Source organism: Sander vitreus, chromosome 10 (genome assembly GCF_031162955.1).
Source record: "Sander vitreus isolate 19-12246 chromosome 10, sanVit1, whole genome shotgun sequence".
Lineage (NCBI taxonomy): Eukaryota > Metazoa > Chordata > Actinopteri > Perciformes > Percidae > Sander > Sander vitreus.
Genome location: NC_135864.1, coordinates 14425506 through 14448660, shown reverse-complemented (window position 1 = coordinate 14448660; position 23155 = coordinate 14425506). Strand labels below are relative to the sequence as shown.

At 42.7% G+C, this 23155-nt stretch overlaps 1 protein-coding gene across 5 annotated transcripts in view; it reads right to left on the bottom strand.

Annotated features, from left to right (window-relative positions):
• The window catches only part of dlg3 (discs, large homolog 3 (Drosophila)), an 86761-nt gene that overhangs the window by 11338 nt on the left and 52268 nt on the right, over positions 1–23155 (bottom strand). The window contains exons 5-14 of one of the 5 annotated variants that reach the window (XM_078260394.1): positions 21298–21351; positions 20714–20764; positions 19329–19453; positions 18768–18937; positions 18072–18208; positions 16706–16850; positions 15325–15469; positions 8316–8472; positions 7773–7875; positions 541–655 (exon numbers count right to left, since the gene is read on the bottom strand). In XM_078260394.1, the coding sequence (XP_078116520.1) occupies positions 541–655; positions 7773–7875; positions 8316–8472; positions 15325–15469; positions 16706–16850; positions 18072–18208; positions 18768–18937; positions 19329–19453; positions 20714–20764; positions 21298–21351 (1202 nt within the window). Of the gene's footprint in view, positions 1–540; positions 656–1584; positions 2771–4543; positions 4567–6249; positions 6668–7772; positions 7876–8315; positions 8473–15324; positions 15470–16705; positions 16851–18071; positions 18209–18767; positions 18938–19328; positions 19454–20713; positions 20765–21297; positions 21352–23155 lie in introns of those variants that run through there. The other 4 variants (XM_078260398.1, XM_078260396.1, XM_078260397.1 and 1 more) reach the window with 4 other exon arrangements.

The window sequence follows — 23155 nt, the reverse complement described above, 5'->3', positions numbered from 1 at the left end:
AACCATGGAGTTACATCACACAGTCCTTTCACCCTGACCCCTGTGAGTCCTGTGAGTCCTGCTTATATGTGAGCAGAAGGATGCCACCTGTGTTATTTCCTAAATGAGCCTCCATCCAGTTTGGCAACCGTCCCAAAGTGTCATAACACAGGTCCCTTCAACAAGCCCCACTGTAAATCTACATTACACAAAGTAGAGTCAATGTCATATGTGGCATTACAACAACAACAAGAGGGGGTGCCTGTCCATCACCTTTATGATGGTGAAGAATTGTATCAACCCAATGCCTTAGATTAAATGTCACCCTACAAATAGCTTAGTGTGAAGAATCGTGTTTTATCTTATGATCTATGCAATATACGTCATGCTGCTGTACACTGGACAGTGTGGCTGCTTTTTGACTATGTGCTTTTAAGGCTTTATACTCCCCCACAGGCAGGTCGTTTTATTAAGCAAGAGTGACTATTTTGACTACGGATCTTAGAATATCGTGTTGTGAGCGCAAGCATGGCTTTGTGTCAGTGTGTGCTCCATCTTTACCTGACATAGAGGGAGCGTTTCTCACTTGTGCGCAGGGAGCCTGATCCTGAGCTCATGCTGCTGTTCATCATCTGCTCCCTCAGGTCGTGGATCTTGGACTCAAAGCGACTATACTCTGCATTGGAGGGAACAAACAAAACAAGCAGTGTCAAAAATAGGTCCTCGAGCATATATAATGCCAGCTTGGGCTTAATAGTTGATGCACCCAAGGTTAAGGTGGTATCGAACATGTCGAATAAAGAGGCCAAAAGAGAGTTGGACCCTGCTCTCTTGTTTCACTGGTAAACTGTTGGAGATCTCTGCGTCTCAGTTGGCACTGCAGTGAGCCGGAGTGAAGAAAGGTTCAGCGAATCCTTAGGCTGATTAATGACCCCAGGAACAGATGGTTTATCACAGATCTGCCTTACACATCCAGTAATGTCTCATGTCAGGTAATTAATTACACAGATTAATTAAGTTCAACATGGGCTCTTTAGTGTGGTTAAAAAAAGGGAAGGCCTCCAACAATTTCAAATGCATGACCATTTGTCATAGGTGTGTAAATCCAGTTGCTGCTCTGGAGCACAGGGATGATATATGAATCCGCCTGGACTTCCTCGTTAAGAATGCTCTCATTAGCCCGCTGTGCGCAGCGAGCTCTGTGCCTAGGCCACCGCAGCACACAGCACACGGCTAGATCAACAGACCGGCAGATGCAGCTAGAAAAACAAGTAGGCTAGGTTGCTCATGTGATCACACAAAGGAGCTGTTGGGACCACACACAAAAAGCAACAGTGTGAGCAACCAATTTTTGTCTTATATCTAAATGTTAAAATATTCTTTACACTGCTGATGAAAAGAAAGTAATCTCAGTTAGAATTAGGTTGCACAGCTGCGCTAATGAATTTAGCTGTATGCAATAAACAAGAATTTCATTGTTAATGGCATGCAATAACGTACACTTTAGCGTCAATGACAACATATCTATGTCTTGATCATAATTAGCCTATAAAAGAACCAGTGCGAGACCACATGTCTCTTTTGCCTTCATGGCTCGACTCCTACCTTACTGTACAGCTTAATCATCCATAGCTGGCAACACTTCCTGTAACGTGAACAACAAGAGATCAAAGTCCAGAGTCTGTCCAGCAAGCCTACAAGGAGCCGTAAAAAAATAAATAAAAAACGCCTCCAAATATTATTTAGCAGACGTTAGTCCAAGCTCCCGGAAAATTCTGGGCAGGTGCAAAAACAAGCTTTGGGTCGCTGAACTCTAACCCCCTGCCGAAACCTAAAGGGGATTCAAAGCAAACACACATCCCGCCCCGGGCATGGTGCCAGCTCTCCACCCTGGTCTCTGCTAAAAGGGTTAACAATACAACAGGGTGTCACTGCAAGGTGAGGTAACCAGACACCGCCTGACTGCCTGTAACCAAGAGCAACATCCTAGCACTCATAGAAGAGGGACGGTACATTTGCAAACAGACAGCCATTCAGACTAGTCCACTTGGTTCTCAGGCACAGGAGACCGAGAGAATGGCAATGCTCTGCTTCACAATAACACCAACCTGAAAGGCTGGCTGAGAGCTGTGCCGGTGAGATAGTACTATGAGTAGCACAGGTGGAAGGGCTAAATGCTTTGCTTGTTCACATTCCTAACGTCCCAATGATTCAGCTAAACACTGTGGACATTCAAGAGGAGCACTGAACTACCATCAGCTTTAGGTATCTGTTGGGAGTTAGGTTGGGAATCATAAGCTAAACCATAAATTGCTGCCGCGCCTTGTTGACAACACCAGCATAGAGCAATTTCGTCAACACAATATAATAAATCTCTGATCAACTTGCAGCACTTAATTTTTTTTACAATAAAGTGCTTTCAGTTTCCATTCTTTTGAAAGTCAGATGATAAGGAAATTTACACCCGTTATACAGAAAAGGTAGGATACTCTCAGTACTACGGTTATACTGGAGAATGAGTATCACAACAGTGCCACAGGAGAACGATACATTATACTGAAACCTAAGTTCTGTATCAACTGCTGGTTACTCATTATACAGTATATTGAGCACATGGAGTAACGGTATTGGAAATAAATCTTTCAGAAGTGTGCCTGGACTGTGAGGAAATCAGATCAGGAAACTAATACAAATCAATATAACAAGCAGCGTCAGCTAAATGACATGCAATGTAAAAATCAAAGTCGCTATTGTAACAGCAACATTCAGTCCTCAGATCCTTAACTAATTCTGGCAACGTTAATGAATTGTGATTGATGTCACTAAAAATAGGGGGCCGTCGTGGCTCAACTTAAGGCGCTGCCCATGAACCACATTGTCCCTCGGTTCGCATCTGACCTGGGACCTTTGCTGCATGTCATTCCTCCCCTCATCTCTTCCCCCCTTCATTTCCCGTCATCTCATTACTGTCAGACATCTAATTAAAAATAAAAGCTTAAAAAACCCAAAAGGTTTTTACCTCATGAAGTTGACAAGGTTTATTATCTATAGCTACCTCTACTATATCCCAAGTAAACTGGGTATTTGCCTCGGAAATTAAATAACACCTGTGAATTATAAAAATAAAATGGAAATGAAAAATGAAAATGTGGGCCGTTAATTAACAAAATTCTGCACAACTTGCCTTTTATATTTGATAGAATGTGTTTTGGATGGACATGCAGGGCACTCAAATCTTAACCTATTCTTGTATCAACGATTAAGGCTGAAACCTACTAGCCTGGTTCTACCAGACTCTCGTACATTTCATTTGTACAGAGAGTCTGGCCACTCTCCATTGACAAGTGTTAACTTCCTTGAAGGCGGGTACTCTGTTGAAGTTTAAAACTATTGGATCTGCCCAGAGCCATTCTGGATCTGCCATAACCAATCGCTAACGTTTGGACGTGACGTCGGCTTAGCATCGCTAGCGTTGCCTTAGCCAACTCCTTCACAACTAACTTTTCCTGAACCCTGTGGGGAGGAGGGCCACAGCATCATGGCCACCAACAAAACTCAGCAAAGATTGTTCTTGCTCAGGCTTTCACTTCTGGATATTCGGCAGCTTTGCCACAACGGACCGAACGGCTTCGCTCGCATCTTTCTCCGCCGCCATTACGGAACTCACCGAATGTTACCGAACCTCAATGTCATCGTTCTCAGCCACTCCCTCGGTTCGTTGATTGGACCGGTAAAGATTTGACCGGAGAAAACCAAAGAATATACCGCAAACCCAGACGTAGTACAAAAGGAAAATGAAAATTGAGTGGAAGTACGTAGGAGGACGGAGCCAGGCTAGAAACCCACAGCAGCAAATGCTTATATAAAGTAGACATAGGCTAAATTATCTGATGACACAGCAAATGTTACTGACTTTTATAAGAACATAATTATAGCTACCTGGTTAAGAATGGTTCATATTTGCCATGTCTATTAATACATTTTTGACTAATCTAACTCTTTACAGTGATTAACCCAACATCAATTATTCATTAACAGTACATCACTACTCACAAGCACACCAATGAAATGCTGGGAAACGGGAGTCCACAATTATTAACGATTAAACTCTTAACTCCCTTAAAGCATTTAATACACAAGAGCTAGCCTATATTTTTAGGAGTGACCCACAGGAAGAGAAGACAGCTAATAGAAACTGGGTCTATTCTGTATCTCTCACTCCCACTGCGTGTCCTCATTAGTCGTACAGCTTTTTTTTTTTTTTTTTTTTTGGGGGGGGGGGGAGAGAGACAGTCGCTTCTCTTTTGATCCAGTTATGCAACACAGCAGGCATGTACTTGTAATGTGAGAGTGTGTTATGTTCTCAGGGATAGTCGAGCCAGTGCAGACACACACACCCTAACCAATAATATACTGCAGGAGGAACATGTAGACCCTGGCTTCACTATTTCTACAAACTTCTGTCATGCGCATTGGTGTGAGTTTGCTGAGGGGCCATTGAGTTTAACATTTCCTCCACAGCCCTCCTCCCATTTCCTACATGCAAAGATTTTTGTGTAATTACACTCCTTGACAGTGGGGCAAGGCAGCATGTGGATGTACACCCCTCACTTCCATTCCTTTCAGCTGAATGCGAGAAGACTGAATGCGAGAAGACTTGGTGATGCTCCAGTTAGCCACTGAGAGTTGGGGGGGGGGGCCCTCCTTATCCTTCTGCAGCTTGTGAGCTCTGTTGGGGCTTCTTGTAGTTTTCAGTGCTGGCCTTCCATCAGAGGTCTGTGGACGCCCAGGCCCCAGCATCTGAGAATACTCTCCAGGCAGTTTGCCCTGCATACACCAGCATTCACCCTCCACTTCCTCCCTCTGACTGACTGACTGTACATCTCACTGGGGGTTCCTCCTGCTCCAAACTCAAACGAACGACATGTCGCATACCACTTTAGTATGCCAGCAGAATTACTGGCGACAGATCGCAGGTCACCTGTGGGGATGCAGGAAGTCAATCATTTGCCAGCGCTCGGCTCGTGTGTTTTGAGTAGTTAAGCATTGTATACAAAACAGATAGGTGTCCTTCACTGGGTTACAAAGGGGGCACAGAGCTGAAAGCATGATTTGATATGGAAAACAAAGGTTTCCTTCAACTAACCACATCATTATTGAAGATGCTGCCCGATTGGCCTGTGAGACAACATGAACTCACATGGACAAAAATGAAGCATTATAATCAGTATTTTGTAGCAGAAAGAAAACCTATATCACCACTCTGTCAGTTTTGATCTTAGTCTTTTAGCTTTGCCCCATGCCAATTGACTGATCTTGTCCCACCTCCATTCCAATGACCTAGGAGAGTTGTTGGACATTAAAGGCTTGTGTTTTATTGAAAGACAGAGAGAGGAATATGGAGTGTGAGCATGCTACAACGTATGCCCCTTCACATTCCTGTCATAGTCCAACCTGAGAACTCAGCCTTGATCTAATGCTCACAATATCCTCCCCATTGTTGTTATAGTATTACTGCAGCATGCTCAAGTACACAAGCAAAGAATTACGAAAAACACTGAGAAAAATGCAGCTGCCAAAGTAGCTGTAATGCACAGCCAATCTACAATTTACTATTACAAAGAAAGAGTGTTGCCATTTTGTGAATGCTAGCCAACACATAAATTATGCTTTAGTCAGCATGAAATTGGACTTGTGGTCAGAGAGTCCAAAGTCTTGTGTGACATACAGACCTAATGTAAATGTGAAGAAGTGAGCTCACATGTGAGGTCACTGTTCAAAGCCACTACCATCAAGCTGACAAACAAACACCTGTGTCCCCACAAGGTTTAGGTTACAGAAGAACAGTAAAGCAACTGTTTAAAGCACCGTAATACATTCTCCTGCATATAAATTACAACATAAAGCTACTTCAACTGGCCACAAGTGAGAAAAAAACAAGTCATAAAACTTCCAGGTAATGGCAGGAATTCCCCATAGAGGTGGTTGTATTTAAGTACAGTAGGGGTGAGGCTATCACATATCTCCCGCGGTAACGTTTTAATTTCAAGGTTTATTAAAAGACTTTGAAGCCCGTGTTGCCACAACTCTTGCTTTTAGTGTCTCAGACATAAGCGGACCGTACACTCACTTTGTATAACGTGGGTTAGGGTTAGTGTTTTAGGGTTACTGTAACGTTACTAACGTTACAGGAGTAAAACTACAGGTTTCAGCTAGGAAGAGCAACAAACTAACGTCAACATCGGTACAATAGCAGTAAAAATAAGTTACCTCACACAATTTGTTCCTGTTTCAACGTATCAATATTTCCGATGTTTGTTCCTTTTCTCACCTCAATCAAGTGAAACTGTGGCTTCTATTTCGCCGGTTTCTACATCAAGTCATTAGGGAGTTCATGCGGCTTCTGCTCTGCTGCTGTTGTAGTCAAGCCCATCCCCCATCCGCACAGGCTGGTAGACAGATAAAAGTTGGAAGTTTTTTTTCCGTTTTCCACTGTCAGTTTAAACTCTCTTTAAACTTTCCTCTGGTATCGTAGCTCGCGATATCCGCTTAGTGTCCTCTTTCCATCGCTGTCCGGGTTTGTGTCCACGAACAGCGGGCTCGGAGTTAGAACAGGAAGAACAACAGCGGCTCGTTTGCCCGCCTTGCAGTTGGCTCAACACTTCAGTCTGCTAACACTAGTGCCGCCCCTGAACCTGAATACTTCCTCCTACAGCAGGAGCGCTGCCCTCATTTGCAGCCAGAGCTACTCGCGCATGCCTCCATCCCAAAACCAGGTGGATCTGATGTTTCATAGCAACGTTAAAGCGGTATTCCTCACTGGTATAGTTTAATGTATTGTAGTGGGTGTACTGTACTGTATATATATATATATATTGGCCAGAATCTGCCTTTTTCTTTGGGGGGGTATATCATAGTGGGGGTCCTCACCCAGTGACATATTGAGTATCAATGACTTAATTTCCTGTATTCTGATACACTTTAATGCACCAATTTACGGTGGAAATACCTTTATATAGCCTATGTGAAGAAGAAAAAAACTGCTGACAATTCAAAATATATCTAAAATATAATGGAAAGTATGTGGTTGCATGTCATTGGGCATTTTTAAGTGGGTATGTGGAAATCCTGGAGCTTTCTTAGTGGGTATACTGCGTATACCTGCGTATCACGTAGAGTACCAGTGGTGTAGTCTACGTCGTATATCCCACAGGTAGTTTTGTGATATAGTGCTGCACATTCTTAAAATTTGGTGGCTTTAAAAAAAAAAAAACAGGGTAAATGGATTAAATCAAAGCAGCAGAAGCCAAGATATCCTGACTTATTGCCTAGTGTAAGCGTCAAAAACATTGGATCCTACATTTCTCACAATGCAATTTGACAGTGCCTTTCCCATAGAAACAGAATGACAGTAATATAAAACATCCATGAGTAGCAGTCATTTGCTAGTTCAAGGAACAAGTTTTAAGGAACTTTATTAATTTTAGTTTATATTGTGCTCACATTCTAATAAAATTGTGTTTAATACAATAACCACAAAATAAAAAGTATTATTTGAGCATATAAGTACATGTTGGAACTTGGAGGCAACATTGCACAGACGGTGATAGGTGGAGATCACTAGGGCCGAATAGCAAAACAATAACAAAAAGTAACAGGCTTATACTGGTTGTTTGATGGTAACTCTTTTCAATACAGCCCATCAAAACTGAGAGTTCAAGACCCATTTTGGCGCATTATATATTTATATAATATAAAGTGTTCATATGTGATATGAGACAGTATGGCCTCACCTTCAGGCCTGTACTGAGCTATGATGGTGACAGTCTGTCCAGCTCTCTTCAGCGCTGCAGCCGCCTGCTCATGTGTGGCATTCCTTAGGTTCACTCCATTCACCTGCAACAAATCAGGCACACAACAAATATTTCAGCAAGAAAACCCAGATTAGATACTAAAGGTGTGGACCAAATGAAACAAATTTAGGTGGAAGCAAGCAGCAGTGAAATAAAACATGCATATATTTAGAGCAAAACTGGGTTCTGAAAAAGGTTAAGAGTGAACGTCAAGGGATTTCAATATGTTATTAATTGGATACCTTATTGATTCACAAAATTCTCTTGTCTGGCAGAGCACAGCTAAGCTCCCTCAGAGTTGTTATGAATTGAATGTCTTGCTCAAGGACATTTCAGCAGGGCAGATGTTTGCTGGCTTTCTAAACACTAGACCACCTTTAATTCTATCATCATTATTCTGACAATGGGAGTTGCCTGAACTGCCTCAAACTTGTTACAGTTGTTGATGTGGCCAAACAGAAAGCTTGAGGTTGAGATACTGACCGAGAGAATCCGGTCTCCCCTCCTCAGCTCACCGCTCAGGTCAGCCGGCCCTCCTGCCAGGATGAAGGAGACGAAGATGCCTTCTCCATCCTCACCGCCAACAATGTTGAAGCCCAGGCCTGTGGAGCCCTTGTGCAGCAACACCTTCCTTGGCTCCCTGCCAAACACAGTGACAGCGTCAGGGTGAAGGGCAGAGAGAGATACAGGACCAAAACTGAAATAGAAACAGCATAAACAGAGGGGTACACAGAAGCTGTTTCAAACAACAGCCATCTTCTAGTGTGTATGATCCCACAATATTAAGTGCTGCAAGCTGTAGGCCTGCAGATCTTTTTGTAGATACACTCTGTATATATTTGAAAGTGATTGCTTTAAATAGAACATTTAAATGATTTATCTACAGGACCACTCACCAGGACAACACAATGATTAAACATGTAGTAATCATGTACTAATCACATTGCTTAAAAAGATAATGTGGATTACACTGATAACACTGCAAATAGTGTATTGCTTAGATACAATGAAGGCAATAAAACAAGCAGCAAACAACTAGATCCAAATGCATATTATCTGCTGACTATAGAACTTCCTGCTTTGCATGGCAATCTCATGGAAATGTACACATGTGTACACATTTAAACACCCACTCATATTATGTACGCAGACACAATGAGCCACCCACTGCTCGACAGACCCACTCTGCTTTAGCGTTAGCCACTATGACTCATCCTCCAGCAGGCTATTCAGACTGCCTCGGTTTTAAGATGCTAGAGAGGCCAAACTGCTGCTATGGTCCAGCAAAAGCCCTCTGAGAACACACTTCACACGAGTGCACATACACACACACACACACACACACACACACACACACACACACACAATTACATACGTACGTACACACACACACGCACACACACACACACACACACATACAAACATACGTACACACACACACACACACACACACACACACACATCCTAGGAAGCCCAGCGTTGGCCTCTCACACACACACACAGACACACACACACACACATACAGTTACATACACACACACAGTAACACTTGCACACATACTTTATATACAAATGCACACATAATCAAACATGCACAAACATACGTAGGCATACGCACACAGAGACACACACAGTTTCCGCTCTTAACAGAAAACACTGCATGGTTCCCATTTGTGGTCTTCTCTCGCAGTACTCAGCCTGCGGTCTACAGGAACAATTCTTACTCAATCCCTAATGGCTGCGCTCTAACTTGCTGTTAAGACCATTTTCCCATCAATGGCAGCAAAGGCAGCATTCCAGACTTTCAGAATCATACCCATGACTGATGGAAAAAGCGTTGATTACTCCACTAACAGAAATTAATAGCATCGGAAAGTCCTGAATAGTTAAACTGTTACAACAGAAAGACTTCTGGAAGTTTACCCAGACTGTTAAAGTGTATTCATTTTAAATTAACTGCAGATGCAGATGATATTTTGTTAGACCACTGAATAAGGTCAATAGCAACATAGTGAGTCTGGGTCTGCAGGATTCCTTACAAGTAGTGTTTCTACAAGGCAGAATCAGGGACAGATTCAATCTGATTGTACTGACAAAGCTTAACACATTCTTTCTTTTTTCTAAAGCCGTTTAGATCTTTCTCTACCAGAGATGAAAAGCTAAAATAAAAAAATTGACAAGTGGCAAATGCCTTTAAATATGCTAAAACAACGGACTTGCCTTCAAACAAGTCAAGCTTAAAATAACATTGCTTCCCATCTTGAGCTTTTCATCCCATCTCGACGAGGCACAGATCTCCATGGTTACCTTAGGATCCGGAAATGGTGCTTGCTTCTGAAAGAACATTTCCTAACAGTGCGTTCAGGCAGGCTCCTCACCAGCGACATGGAAGATGAGATGTTGACTGTGAACATGGTGGCTATGGCACATTGGTCTTACTCCTCGACCCTTCTTCCTGTCTGGCCCTTCAAAAGAGGGGCTACAATTTTAGAAGCTTCTATGTTCGGGGCCTGGTATCTCATCCTTGTGTGCTGTGATGAGAAGCAGCTCCTCTTTGGGCTGTCACAAACGCTCTCTCCCCATCATCACCAGCACGGCAAGACTTAACACTTAACCCTAACGCTCCCACGCAAATCATCTTTGTTCAATTCAACGCAAGGAGGCCAAAATCACCCTTTACTCACATCTGGAATAACCAGGACTGCATTACATCAAGTGCATTAGGACTCAGCGGATGTGTCGAACTGGAGGTTATCCAAGTTTGATCCCCTTTCACACCATGCTGTCCCCTCGTCTCTGCTCTGATGCTGCTTTGGTTCCAGTCCCCTCTTCAATACAGCACACCAGCATTCCTGTCTGTCAGTTCTGGCCCTCTGGAGAATAGGCAGATTCCCAGAAGCTCCTTGCTAATTTGAGTGTAAACAAACTGAGGAGCTCATGAACTGACTTTCAGGCCTTTGATTGAACGCTCCCATCTTCTGTGACCTGGCTGCACGCTGGAAGCTAGAATTCCTCACAAGAAAATAATGTGTAGACTACTGTGGAATATTTGGACACGTGAGGCCAGCATCTTTTTTATTATCTTATAGGAGCACTATGCATGTGTGTGTTTCTGCATGCACTGTTTGTCCATATGATGTGAATCGCCTGGCCATTTAAATGGAAAATGGGAGTAAATTCCTACAGTTTTTAAATGGAGGCATCAAAGCCTCCTCCCTCCCTATCACAAGACCTGCCTCCCCTTCCTTCCCCCTTTGCCTTTTCATCCATGCCTGGAATGTAAACAGTTACTGAGCGGTAAAAAGCCTTTCTCTCTGCCCAGCCTAATTTAAAACCTCCCCCCCTCCCACCGCTATATTTTCCCTGTCTGCTTCTGGGTTTTGGCTGAGGCGGTCGCAGCTCTATCCTAAAGCTGTGAATGGATATCTGGGCTGTGGGGTTCAGTGGGTCATGCTGCCCTGTACTCAGCCCAGTAATTGGCTCTGCTTGGCTGATTAATGGTGGACACTGTAGATGGACGCCATTTTCCACAGACAGACACTACCTCTCGCAGAACTTTCTCTCTCCCTTTTCCCCCGAATGGATCACATCAGCTTATGTATAGAGGCATATACTGATAAAATTAAAAAGCTCCTTTGTCTCTGTCTTTCTTTTCACTGCTTACATTTCACCAATAGATTTTCTGTGGCTGCCTCTTCTCCACGGCCTGCTATTTTTGTCTCACTTGACATAGGGAAAAATCTATTCACTGCTAAGGTGATAGACAGTTTAAGATATTTTATGCCTCTCACTGTGACTAAGAATAACATTGCAGAAGCTGAGTCTGCTGTGATTTATTATATTTCAAACTCCCCTTTGTGTTTCTACAGCTTTTAAAAACGCTTAATAAAGGTAAAAACCTTTGTCAATATTTATTTCTGAATTCTTGTGCTGACCAGTCAAAAGGTTTTGTGTTTGTGTATGTGAATGAGACACTTTACTAGAAGCATTGTTGTGTATATCTAATATGACCAGCAGAGGGGAGCTGCTTGTTTAGTGATAGCGCTCACTACTGTCACCAGTGACGGACTGGCCATCTGGAATTTGGGCAAATGCCAGAAAGGCTGCCCCCCCCTATGGACCCCTCTGGGCCACTACTGATAATTTGTCTTTGGTTAATTTTGATAAGTTAATTTATGCATGCAGCCACAAATATTCAAGATTGTACTGTGGCGAGGTGCGTAGAAAGATTCAGTCAGAAGGCACTAATTTCCAAGCTAGGTTACTGACAAAAATAGGGCCGGTGTGTTGCAAATGCCAGTGCTGTTTTTTGATCCCAGTCCATCACTGACTGTCACCACTGCACACAAGTATTACACCAAACATGCATATTTAAACACAGAGGTTTGATCTCTTATCGAGTCCAATGTGGACAGAGACAAGGATGTACAGCACTGACGTATCTCCACAAGAAGGGGGTAATATCAGATGGAGAAGGGGGAGGACGTGTCTGTGATGACACCACTGAGGGGGATGTGCAGATGGGCAGAGGGCAGATACAAGCTCTGACTCAATCCTCACAACCAGCCTGCTCCACTTCTGTGGAAGCCTGTGCTTACTACAGCATCCATCTAAAATAACCCCTCCCGGTTTGAGCCAATGAGGAAGCTGCTGGGGTTGGAGGGAGGAGTCTGCTACCTGCCTGTCAGTGTGATGGAGCTGGATGCTCATCTGCTGTGATTGGGATCAAGTTGGTTGTTGGCCATGATGTCCTCCGAGACACTGTTTTCTGAAATGTGCAGCGGACATGACACACAAACCCACTAGAGGCAAACAGGTGCACACATGGTAGTATGTAGGCCGTTCTCATTTGCACCGCTGATTTACGAGTTGTCTGGTGAGCAGGATGTATACTCAATAGGTACTATATGTGTCCGTGTCATAATTGTGCATTGCACTTAAAGCGTGTGTATCTGCGTGTGTGCACCATATGTGTCAGCACATTAGGAGCAAATGTCTCAGTGTACAGTATGTGTGTGTGATTGGTGCTGGCAGCATTGGTGATGAGAGGAGCAAGACCTGAGTGCACGGCCTGGTTTTCCCAGTGTGCAGATGAATCATGACAGCTGCAGGACTGTCTGCTGCTACTGGTCCGCAGGCCCGTACTGGATCATCAGGCTCTTACTCCCCCATTACATTTCTGGTAACAGCCAGGCTTGGTGTTTGTATTTACATACTTAGAGCAGCAGGCAAAACATTCCAACGTTGCAAAGCAGAATATTTGTGCTGGGTGGTTCCAGTCAGCCCCCCCATCCTCGTGTACTGTCCTTTAGGGTGTTTAAGGTCTTAACACAACAACCTGCCTTTAGTTCCAGCCAAACCGCAACACCATAATCTGTCTTTTTCTCTCTCTCTCTCTCTCTCTCTCTCTCTCTCACACACAAATACAGCACACACACACACACACACACACACACACACACACACACACACACACACACACACAGGAAAACACATATTGGCAACAATATATGACATTTATGGCACACAATATAAGCTACATTCAACACAAACACATTACATAAAAGCAATGGTTCACACACAGAAACACCGGGGCATTCATCTATGAGGTGAAGCACGATGGCCAAGACTGTGGGTAAAATGTAATAAATAAAAGAAACAAAAACGTTAAACTAAATCAACAAACAGGAGGCCTTTTGTACATTTGGTAATGCCAAACACATTGCCATAAATATCATGTATTTAATTGTCCTTAGCAGTAACCAACAGTGAAAGTAGCTTGGCCCGACATAGAAGCTTAGTTTTGTCGATGCCTCCTGACAGATGGAATTGAGCAGCTTGTGGGAGCGTGAAGCCCTTTCGGCTGCACTCCCGTGGAGATGTGTTTGTGAAGAGCAGGTATGACTCCATTTTAAACTGCGATAAACAGGGCCCTATTGTTTTAGATTCATAGATGTGAGCAGATTAGTCCAAAATAAATGAACAAACAATGAATATGGGGCAGGCCTTTGAAATAATGAAAAAGAGAGGGAAAAAATCTAAACAAATATACAAAGGGCAAGAAATAATGAGCTAATTCTTTTTTTTTTAAGCTAATTTCTTTTTAAACATTTCAGATGTACAGTCAATTTGCTTTTATAGTATTTTGTTTTTTAGTACAATTCATGTGAGTGTGATATGAGTCAAACACTGTTATGTCATACAAACATAAAAAGCAGCAACATACTTAGTAACAAGTAACAGCATACAAAGCAGTAAAGACATGAGGTGAGGAAACATTTACATGCAAACATAGAGACAGAAAACTAAAAGAAGTCTGTTGCCATCTTTCTCCTCTCACTCTATTTCGTCTGCTTGTATAATTTGTGCACAAATGTGGCGCAGCATACTACTGTTGAGGCAGTAGTCCCGCTTTGGCCCTACTCCTGTCTGATGCCAGATCCAGATGCTAAGCTATACAGAGGAGGGTTAGCTAAGCAAGGCGTGATGGACTAGGTTAGTACCTGCCAGAGAAGGGGAGTGGACCTTGGCACAAGGGAGCAGAGGAAGGACAGAAGCCTCTGTAGAGGGCCTGGGGCACCTTGATGTCCCCAGGTTTGTGGATGACACTGTAAATAGGTTCAGCTCTGCTGTGGGGTACAGGAATCACAGTGAACGGGACAAGTGTAGGACACATATAAAGCACACATACCAACAAAGATGCGACAATACACATACAAGTCATGTAGACAGCTTGTAGGACATTACAGGGCCACATGACAAACACTCGTCCACATTCACTCCATAGCACACAGACACGCATAAACGCCTGCATGCAATGTCTCTCACACACACACACACACACACACACACACACACACACACACACACACACACACACACACACACACACACACACACACACGGAGAATACAGCCTTTTCCCTCAAGCTGTGGGTTAAGATGACTCAAGGCCTTGTGGGGCACTCCAATCAAGCCTCTATGAATTCTACTTCTGATCCAGTACTTGGATAGGAGGTCAAAGGTTAAAACACAGTCATAACAAGTACAAAAAGTAACAAGAGGCCTCTCTGCAAAGTATTTGGTCAGCACACTGCCACCACACACTGTCAAGCTATAATACAGTATGCACCACCAGGGCCCTGGTGAGCTGAACATTTAAACAAAGCATTGTTTTGCTTCATAAAACACTTCATAAAGGGTGATTCAAATTGCTGTACGTTCATTATCATCAAAATGAACCACACCATGACAACACCTTTAAAAAACCAACAAAATGGACGCAAAGAGAAACCCATGCAAAACTTTAAATAATATTCAAAGTCTGTAATTTCGTCTTCTGCAATTTAGCTCCACAACAATGTTTCTTCACTTACTACTATAAGAGCAAAATGGCCTTTAGTTGATATGTATATATGTATATATATATATATATATACATACAGTATGTATGCGAGGAGAGTGATTTATGAAGGAACCAGTTTGTAACCTACCTTGTGAAGTCTTCCTCCCCCATCATGTGGCGGGGAACTGGCGAGTACCTGGACGGGGTGACTTGGGGCGGCGGGTACACTGGTTTGGGTTCCATTGCGCCCATGTAGTTGTGGCTGACGTGGTTGTCCACCATGGTGGGGAAGGCTGGGGGGAGGGCCAGGCCAATAGGGGGAAAAAAAGAATGATTACAACACAGGCACAACAGGAACGCTGCATAGCACGAAGACAAACTGTAAAGGAGGTAACAGTTTAGCCAGTTTATCTAAACCAATTTATTAAGAAAAACAATGGCAACAGTTTAAGTTATAATTGTCTGCCTTCCTTTTCTCTCTTTGTTTGTTTATCTAACCCCTCTTTTTTAGCAATGTCTCCGCATTCCCAGATCTTCGCAATTAACTTGGTGAGGACAATGACTATGCAAGCAATAGGAATGGTCGCCAAAACTACAAAAATAGGACCCAGGTTGTGTGAAACCATAATTTTTCTTCAAATAACCAAAATGACATTTAGGAATTTGGCTTTTTATACACGCAAAATCATCTCTTGTCTCTGTTCTCTGTCTGTGCTTATCTTTGCACAATAGGCAACCTTCACTGACTAATGTGTGAACAGAGATGTTTTAGTAATCTAGACCTGATTTTGTTTTAAATCTGTCAACCCTCTTACCACCTAAGAGGAAAAATATATTCTAAAAAGTTGGTGTATTGTGCATGCACGCAAAAGATAAAAAAAACAATCTTTCCCCTGAATTTACATTCTTGATGGAGGCAGCAGAGCATTAAACAAGCGTTTCAAATCCAGATCATCTGATCATGGGGTTATAGTGTCAGAGTGGGGATAAGTCTGCATTAAGGGTTCGCTTAAACCCTTACAACTGCAAACATTTACTGTAAAACATACAAAAAAGTTCTAAATAGCTACCTCTAATACTAAACCACTATTCTGTGGAAATTTGAGAAGCAGCAGCTCAAGATCGTGGGCTCTCATGAGCAGGTGGGATGTGAGAAACCATCCACACTCAGTGGGAGGCAGAGAACTGTGCTTGTTGTTGCTGTGGGTAGAATTGTGTATGTGTGTGTGTGCAAGCATTCACTACATTGACTATGTGGGTGTCTGGGCATAGCAGTTTTGGGGAGAGAACAGTGATCCAACACTAAAATTCAACATTTCTGATAAAGATAAAAAGATGATTCCCAGTGCAAAACGCTCTAACATGGACCCACACTTACTAAATCACCCTTCATCTTACGTCAAACATTTTATATAAATAAACCTGTTGTAGTTTTGGAGCCGGCTGATTATGGATTAGTGAATATAAAATGTAGACTTGGACAGTGTTTGCACCACGACTAGTAACAACAAAAAGAGGTAGATACGTACTGCTGGAGTAGTCTGGAGGGGCGTACATGTCGTTGAGGTGCACAGGTCCTGGCTTGGCCACCTTGAGGTAAACCATATCAGAGGTGTTCTTCAGCGCAGCCACTGCCTCCTCATGACGCACGTCCTGTAGCACGATGTTGTTCACCTGAATGTGATGATTGTTGAGAAGAGAAAGGAGGAAAAAAATCCTTGTATCAAAACTTGAACACCGTGTGTCTTTGTTGCACTGTGACAACATCACGCATCACACCAGCCATCACACCAGCCAACACAATAATGAATCATAGCTTGAAGGTATTATGAGATTTTAGTTCATTTCAACAGCAGAGTGAAAGGTTGGTGTGCTGCGCAGCATTAACATAGGTCAAAATCAGTCAGTACAGGTTCTAAAGGTGCTCTGAATTTGATTTGATGCCTTTTGTAATGTAAGACAACAAATAACTCTGTAAGACACTTAACATTTCTCAAAGTATGAGCTTTGCCTTTTCTCTGTGGTGAACTTACATTTGACTGCCACAATGATGTCTGAGTTTGTATTTAATTGGCAAGTTCCCAATGGGATTATTAATGTGAGTGTTTTTTATTATTATTTATTTATTTTTATTTAGCAGTTTGCAAAAATGATCTTATGAAGCTGCTGCAATTAGTTAAAAACAAACAGAAAAACGTGAGTAAATAATAAGAGTGGGTGCCATTATTTTTTCATTGTTCGTATTCTAATTAGTGCTTAATTAAAAGCTGCTGCATTGGAAGGGTCAAGCATATAAACAGCATGTTAAAACATGTAGTACGCTGGCTACAGCTACCACATTTATGCTGTACGATTTGCCTAATCAGATGTAAGTCATTTGTAATAAAATAATATAAATACAATAAAATAACAAAATGTCCTATATTATACAGTGTTTAAAAACCGTTGACTGGTATTTGTATTTTAACAGCGAGAAAATGATCAGTAAGGCAACATGTTGTATTACACATTTTGTATTAATGAGAGCTCAGTGATGCACCAAATTAAACAAATGTTATATTTCTTACTCTTATGCCCAGCTGATGGGCCTTTTTATTGTCCCACCTTATGGCCCAAATGGTAGATTATTGATCATGCACAAAGTCATAAACGCTGATGTGTGTTATCGTGCTTTGCTTAATATGACAGGATGGGGCAACCAACCAGATAATGTAGTGTACTTAACATGTTCCAGAAACATTCAGTCATCTGTGCAGCTGAAGCAATAAGTGTTTGTGATCAGTACTAACAACTATAGCTGAATTTGAGTTTTTTCGCCTGCAAACTATATGAGGATCTAAAATTTATTTTGGATTTATTTTGATTCATGTGACTGAGTCAGAGGGAGGTTCGTACAGCTAGCAGGCGGTCTCCAGTCTGCAGCCGTCCATCTTTTTGGGCAGCTCCTCCTTCTATGATCTTGGTAATATAGATGCTGTTGTCTCCTGGGATATGTTGGTTGCCGATCCCTCCGGCGATGCTGAATCCAAGCCCTGGTTGAGTAATAAACACAGTCAGATAGTCAATACATGTATCACCTTTAGATATATTCCATGTCTGGGGGCCTGGGGCTGCCTCCACTGAAAAAGTACCTATCTACAAATGTGTCAATTAATCTCTGTATTGTGGTTATTCAGTATTATTGCATTCATCTTCAAAAAGCTTGCGTGACAATGGACTTATATATATATATTTATTTTTTGATTACATTTTTTTTAAAGATCATTTTTTATTGGCATTTTAGGCCTTTATTTGATAGGACAGCCTAGACACGAAAGGGGAGAGAGAGGGGGAATGACATGCAGCAAAGGGCCGCAGGTCGGAACCAAAGCCAAACCATGTGCCTGGCACACGCACCGTCTTTTTCCGCTGTCAAACTAGCATAAGTGGATTTGGACACAGCCTAAACCCACCTGCGCCATGCGCTAAGCTCGTTAAAATAGGGCCCTGAGCCTCTGTTCATGGGGCGTACGCTCCACCAGGTGAGCTATCCAGGTGCCCTGACGTATATATTTCTATCTTAGTGTTTGATAAGTGGGTTGTGTCCCTGACCTTTGGGCCCTTTCAGCAGGTTGACCTCCAGAATCGTCTCCGGTGGTGCCTGTCTCCGTCGGACCAGCAGCCTCACTACCGGCCCCGCCTCCTTCAGGGCTTCCACCGCCCGACTGTGAACCACCTCAGACACGTCCACTTCGTTCACACGCAGCACACAGTCATTCACCCTGTGGAGGGACAAGTTTGAATATATATCACACACACTACCCTGTCCGTCAACAGTTAACAGCACTGCACAAAGGCAGGGAGAGACCCTAGCATGGCCAATGTAATCAGAAGCCTCCAAAGCACATAAAAAGGCACTTCATATCATAATTCTTGCATGTTTCAGGCTTTGGTTTTCCAACACAGAGAGCCTGGGGGCAGAGGGCTGTAAAAACTCTGCCTCCCACACATCACTGCCTGGCAGGACACAATGGCGGTGAGCTTAAAAGAAGAGAGTAGGGAGGTTAGACTAAAGAGAGGACAGAGGGTTCACAGGAGCTCGAAAAGAGTAGAAGGAGAGAGCGAGGTGAGGGGGGAGGGAGGGAGGGTGACCAGGTGAGGAGGGGAACTTACCCCAGCCTTCCATCCATAGCAGCTGCTCCTCCAGGGATAATCTTGGTGATGAAGATCCCCGGATCATCAGGAATGTGGGGATTGTCTATTCCTCCAGCAATGCTAAAGCCCAGGCCAGAGTTCCCCTGCACACAGGTTATGATTGGCATTTTCAGTGTGGTACCATAAACAACAACACACACCCATACACTTAGATGTAAGTGATGCACCCAATGTGTGCTCAGGGTCAGTGCAATGTGGCTCTTAAGTGTATTGGTATCTCAGAAGAACACATGATCGATGCAAACTACTCTGGGGATTTCACCAGGCATTTCCGATGTCCAATTTCATGGACAGGTGTGTGTTTGTGTTTGTGTGTGTGTGTGTGTGTCCTTGCATGTGACAAATGATAATGCCATGCATTTCATTAGAAGAGGGCACTTAATTCAAAATGTCACGCTTATTCCATCAACCTACAGAGAGTCATCAGTGCTAGAAATGCCCTGTGTCCACAGTGGATTTATGATCTAAAGTAAAGATGAGCTGAGTTTCATTTCTATTACATGATATAGATCTTCTCACTCTCAGCTACCACCTCCCATCTTTCCTGTCCCTGAAATGACACAGGGCCCATTTGGATCTAGTGGGTCCAGGCACACTGCTGCATCTGACAGCTGTGGCCACGGAGACAGGCAGCAAACAAGACAGCTGAGAAAAGACCTCACTTTATTATTTTCTATAATTAATGAGTAACAGTCACAACAAATTAGGACAGAGGGAGGCTGAGGCCTCCCAGTGTGCTGCTCTGGAGCTGTGAGGAGTACGCTGGGCTTTACCACCAAATGTTACACACCCACAGACCTTTTAAAGTGTGACTTCGCATAGCTTATTTAAGCTTTCTGCATGCAGAAATGCCACTTAGAGTGGAAGGGGCAGCAATATAGTGTGCATCTACCGTGGGGTTGGAGGTGCATCTATATGTGGGTGGAATAGTGAGAGCAGAAACATATAGCTCTGCTACTACAAGCTGAACCGTTGCTCAAGTGCAGTGGTGCCTGCTGAGCAATTGAACAGGAGAGCACTTTACATTTCTGGCGTCTGCTGATGACATGTGCATCAGGACTATGTAAAAAGCTATGCCTTGCCGGCATTATTCTGTGCTCATACTCACTTGAGACACTCTTACTGCAGTGATGTAACAAGTATAACTTCACTTGCATACAGCATCACATGCAATTCTTATAAATGTACAGTAATTAAACATTTCTTTGGTTTTCATGTTCTTTAAGCTCAATGAGTGAAGACTGAGCTGCTTACCACCACCTAGTGGGAAGAAATTCATCCATCATGCAGAAAATGCATTTAAGAGGAATGTGTAAATTGTGGAAAGAAATGGTAAAGCTCACCCTCTCTAAAATGATCTCTTCATATTTGTACATCCCATCACTGCCATTTACCTGTCAAAATAAAAAAGCATAATGGTTAGTTACATCCCTGAGCCTGAATTATGTCACTTTCAAAAAAATGTAGTAAGAAAAAAAGAGAAGCATGCAAACGTTTCAGCTAAATCCTTTACAATATAACACAGAGTAGACTTATGTACAGACTGAACACAGAGAACTGTGGAGAATAGGATTGTTGAAAATATACAGAAAAATACATTCACCAGATTGTTTTACTAACTAAAAATACCACCACCAATTTCTGATTTGCTGTGTCTTTCTTTCTAAAATGCACTGTGACACTAAATCTAACTGCAAAATGCACATTCATTCACCACAAACGGGCAGGGTCAATAGGATAATGGATGTCAGTCCACATAGCAAACAGCACGTAGCTACCAGGAGGAGGCATTTTCATACACACACACACACACACACACACACACACACACACACACGCTCATGCGCTGACACAGAGGGAGTGTGAATGAGAGAGATATATACTGTACAGAGAAAGAGAGAGAGAAAAAGAGAGAACAGATACTTACATAAGGGCCTGCATCTAGTGAGTCTGCGTTGACGATGATGGGGGGAGGGTTGGCCTGTGAATATGAGGAGATACACATTATCTCAGTGTGTGAGGCTGGCAGCACACAGACGTAATGCGGTACACACACTATCACTTGGGAGCAAAGTGAACGGATGCCATGGGAACAGTCGGTGAATCTCCTTGGGGATGAAACTGTGTGTGTGGGGATGTTGAAAAGGTGTGAGGACTGAGAATGAGGACTGGGGCAGAGAGACCGCTGTTTATTAACTGCCACAGCCGGACGTCCTGCGGTCACCTCATAAAATAAACCGGCTTCTGGTTCCAGCCGTTGGGGAAAATATGTTTATCCCACACATCCTTTTCATTTTCATTACACACACAGAAATAACACCATGTAGTATCACATATAAAACGCATGATTTCATGGTTCGGTAACCATTCAGTTAACATGACAGGCTACATGTAATACAAGAAAACTAGAGGGACAAACGTAATGTCTAAATTGTCTTATTGTATTCTATAATTAAGTGGGTCAGTTTTATTTTATATGTGAAGGATTAGTTGATTAATCGATAGTCTCGCATTGCCAGACCTTCCTCCACAGAGCTGCGAAGGAGGGTCTGGCTAGTCCACACAGCATTCCGGGATAGGAGAAAAACGACCTCTGGTTAATTGGCATTTCTTTAAACCAATCACATTCACAATCGTCTTGTCAAGGAGCAACGGTGCTTCTGCAAAACAGCCTCGGAAGGAACTTGTTTTGGCTGAAGTCAATTATTAAAGAAAATATATTCTGATCTTTCCTCATTTAATCATTCAGTCATTTAATAGTTATGTTGTCAACTAAAAATATATGGATTTTAGCTGAGCGTTTTCTTGACCCTAAATGCTATTTCAGATGCTCCCCTCTGTAGCATGAATACTATTTTATGGGAGACACATTACTTTATGTATTTCTTTGGACACATGAAAAGGGTCAAATGTAAAATGCAGATGGCCTATTGGCAATATTGACGCATAGTATCAGTATCAGCCTTGAAAACCCAGTTGAACCCAACCATAAGTGCTACATATTAGCTACACAGTTCAATTAACTTTCAGGCTCAGCTCTATTGTGCCACCTGGTGTTTCTTTTTCCATTTAAGGCCTGCAGAGAGTCCGGAAACGCTGAGACCTGTGAGGAAAGCTGCCAGAGTGGAAACAGAGAAGCCGAAGCGTGCAGGGACAGACACTGGTTGGTTTACAAGCAGCTTGATGGCCATCTTCTAGTTCAGCACCCTGGCTGTCTACTTTGTATTGATTTGATTGAGCTGTGTGGGTGAGGGGATGCTGACGACGCTGCATTGGGACTTCACACTTCCTGAGGTCCGACACTGAGTAGAAAATCACTAGCTGCCTATCTTACCCCTGCTCTCCCCCACCTCACCCAATCCCACCCCCTCGGCTATGTCTTAATATGCCTGCGTCCAAGCAGCTGATTGTGATCGTCTTCCTGAATCGTCACTAGGCCTGTTGCCATTATTAAAGAATTGTCTAATCGCAATATTTTTACGTAATCATAATTTCTTTGTTTGACCGCTATTAATTGCTAACATTAGCTAAGGCTAGCTTAAGGGGTATGACTGTTGATCGTAATTGTTGATTTTGTTTAGATATGCCAAATTGTAATTATATAACTGATTATTGGTGCTTTACTTTTTTTGATTAGGATAAATGTTCTACCGGCAACTGTATGTTAATTTTGTAAAATTACAATGTTTTATGATAATAAAGAGGTTCACTTTATAGGCTGTGTAATTGTGTTATTACATTATCTCGGTCACATAACAGTGATATAAGCAAAATATGTATCCAGG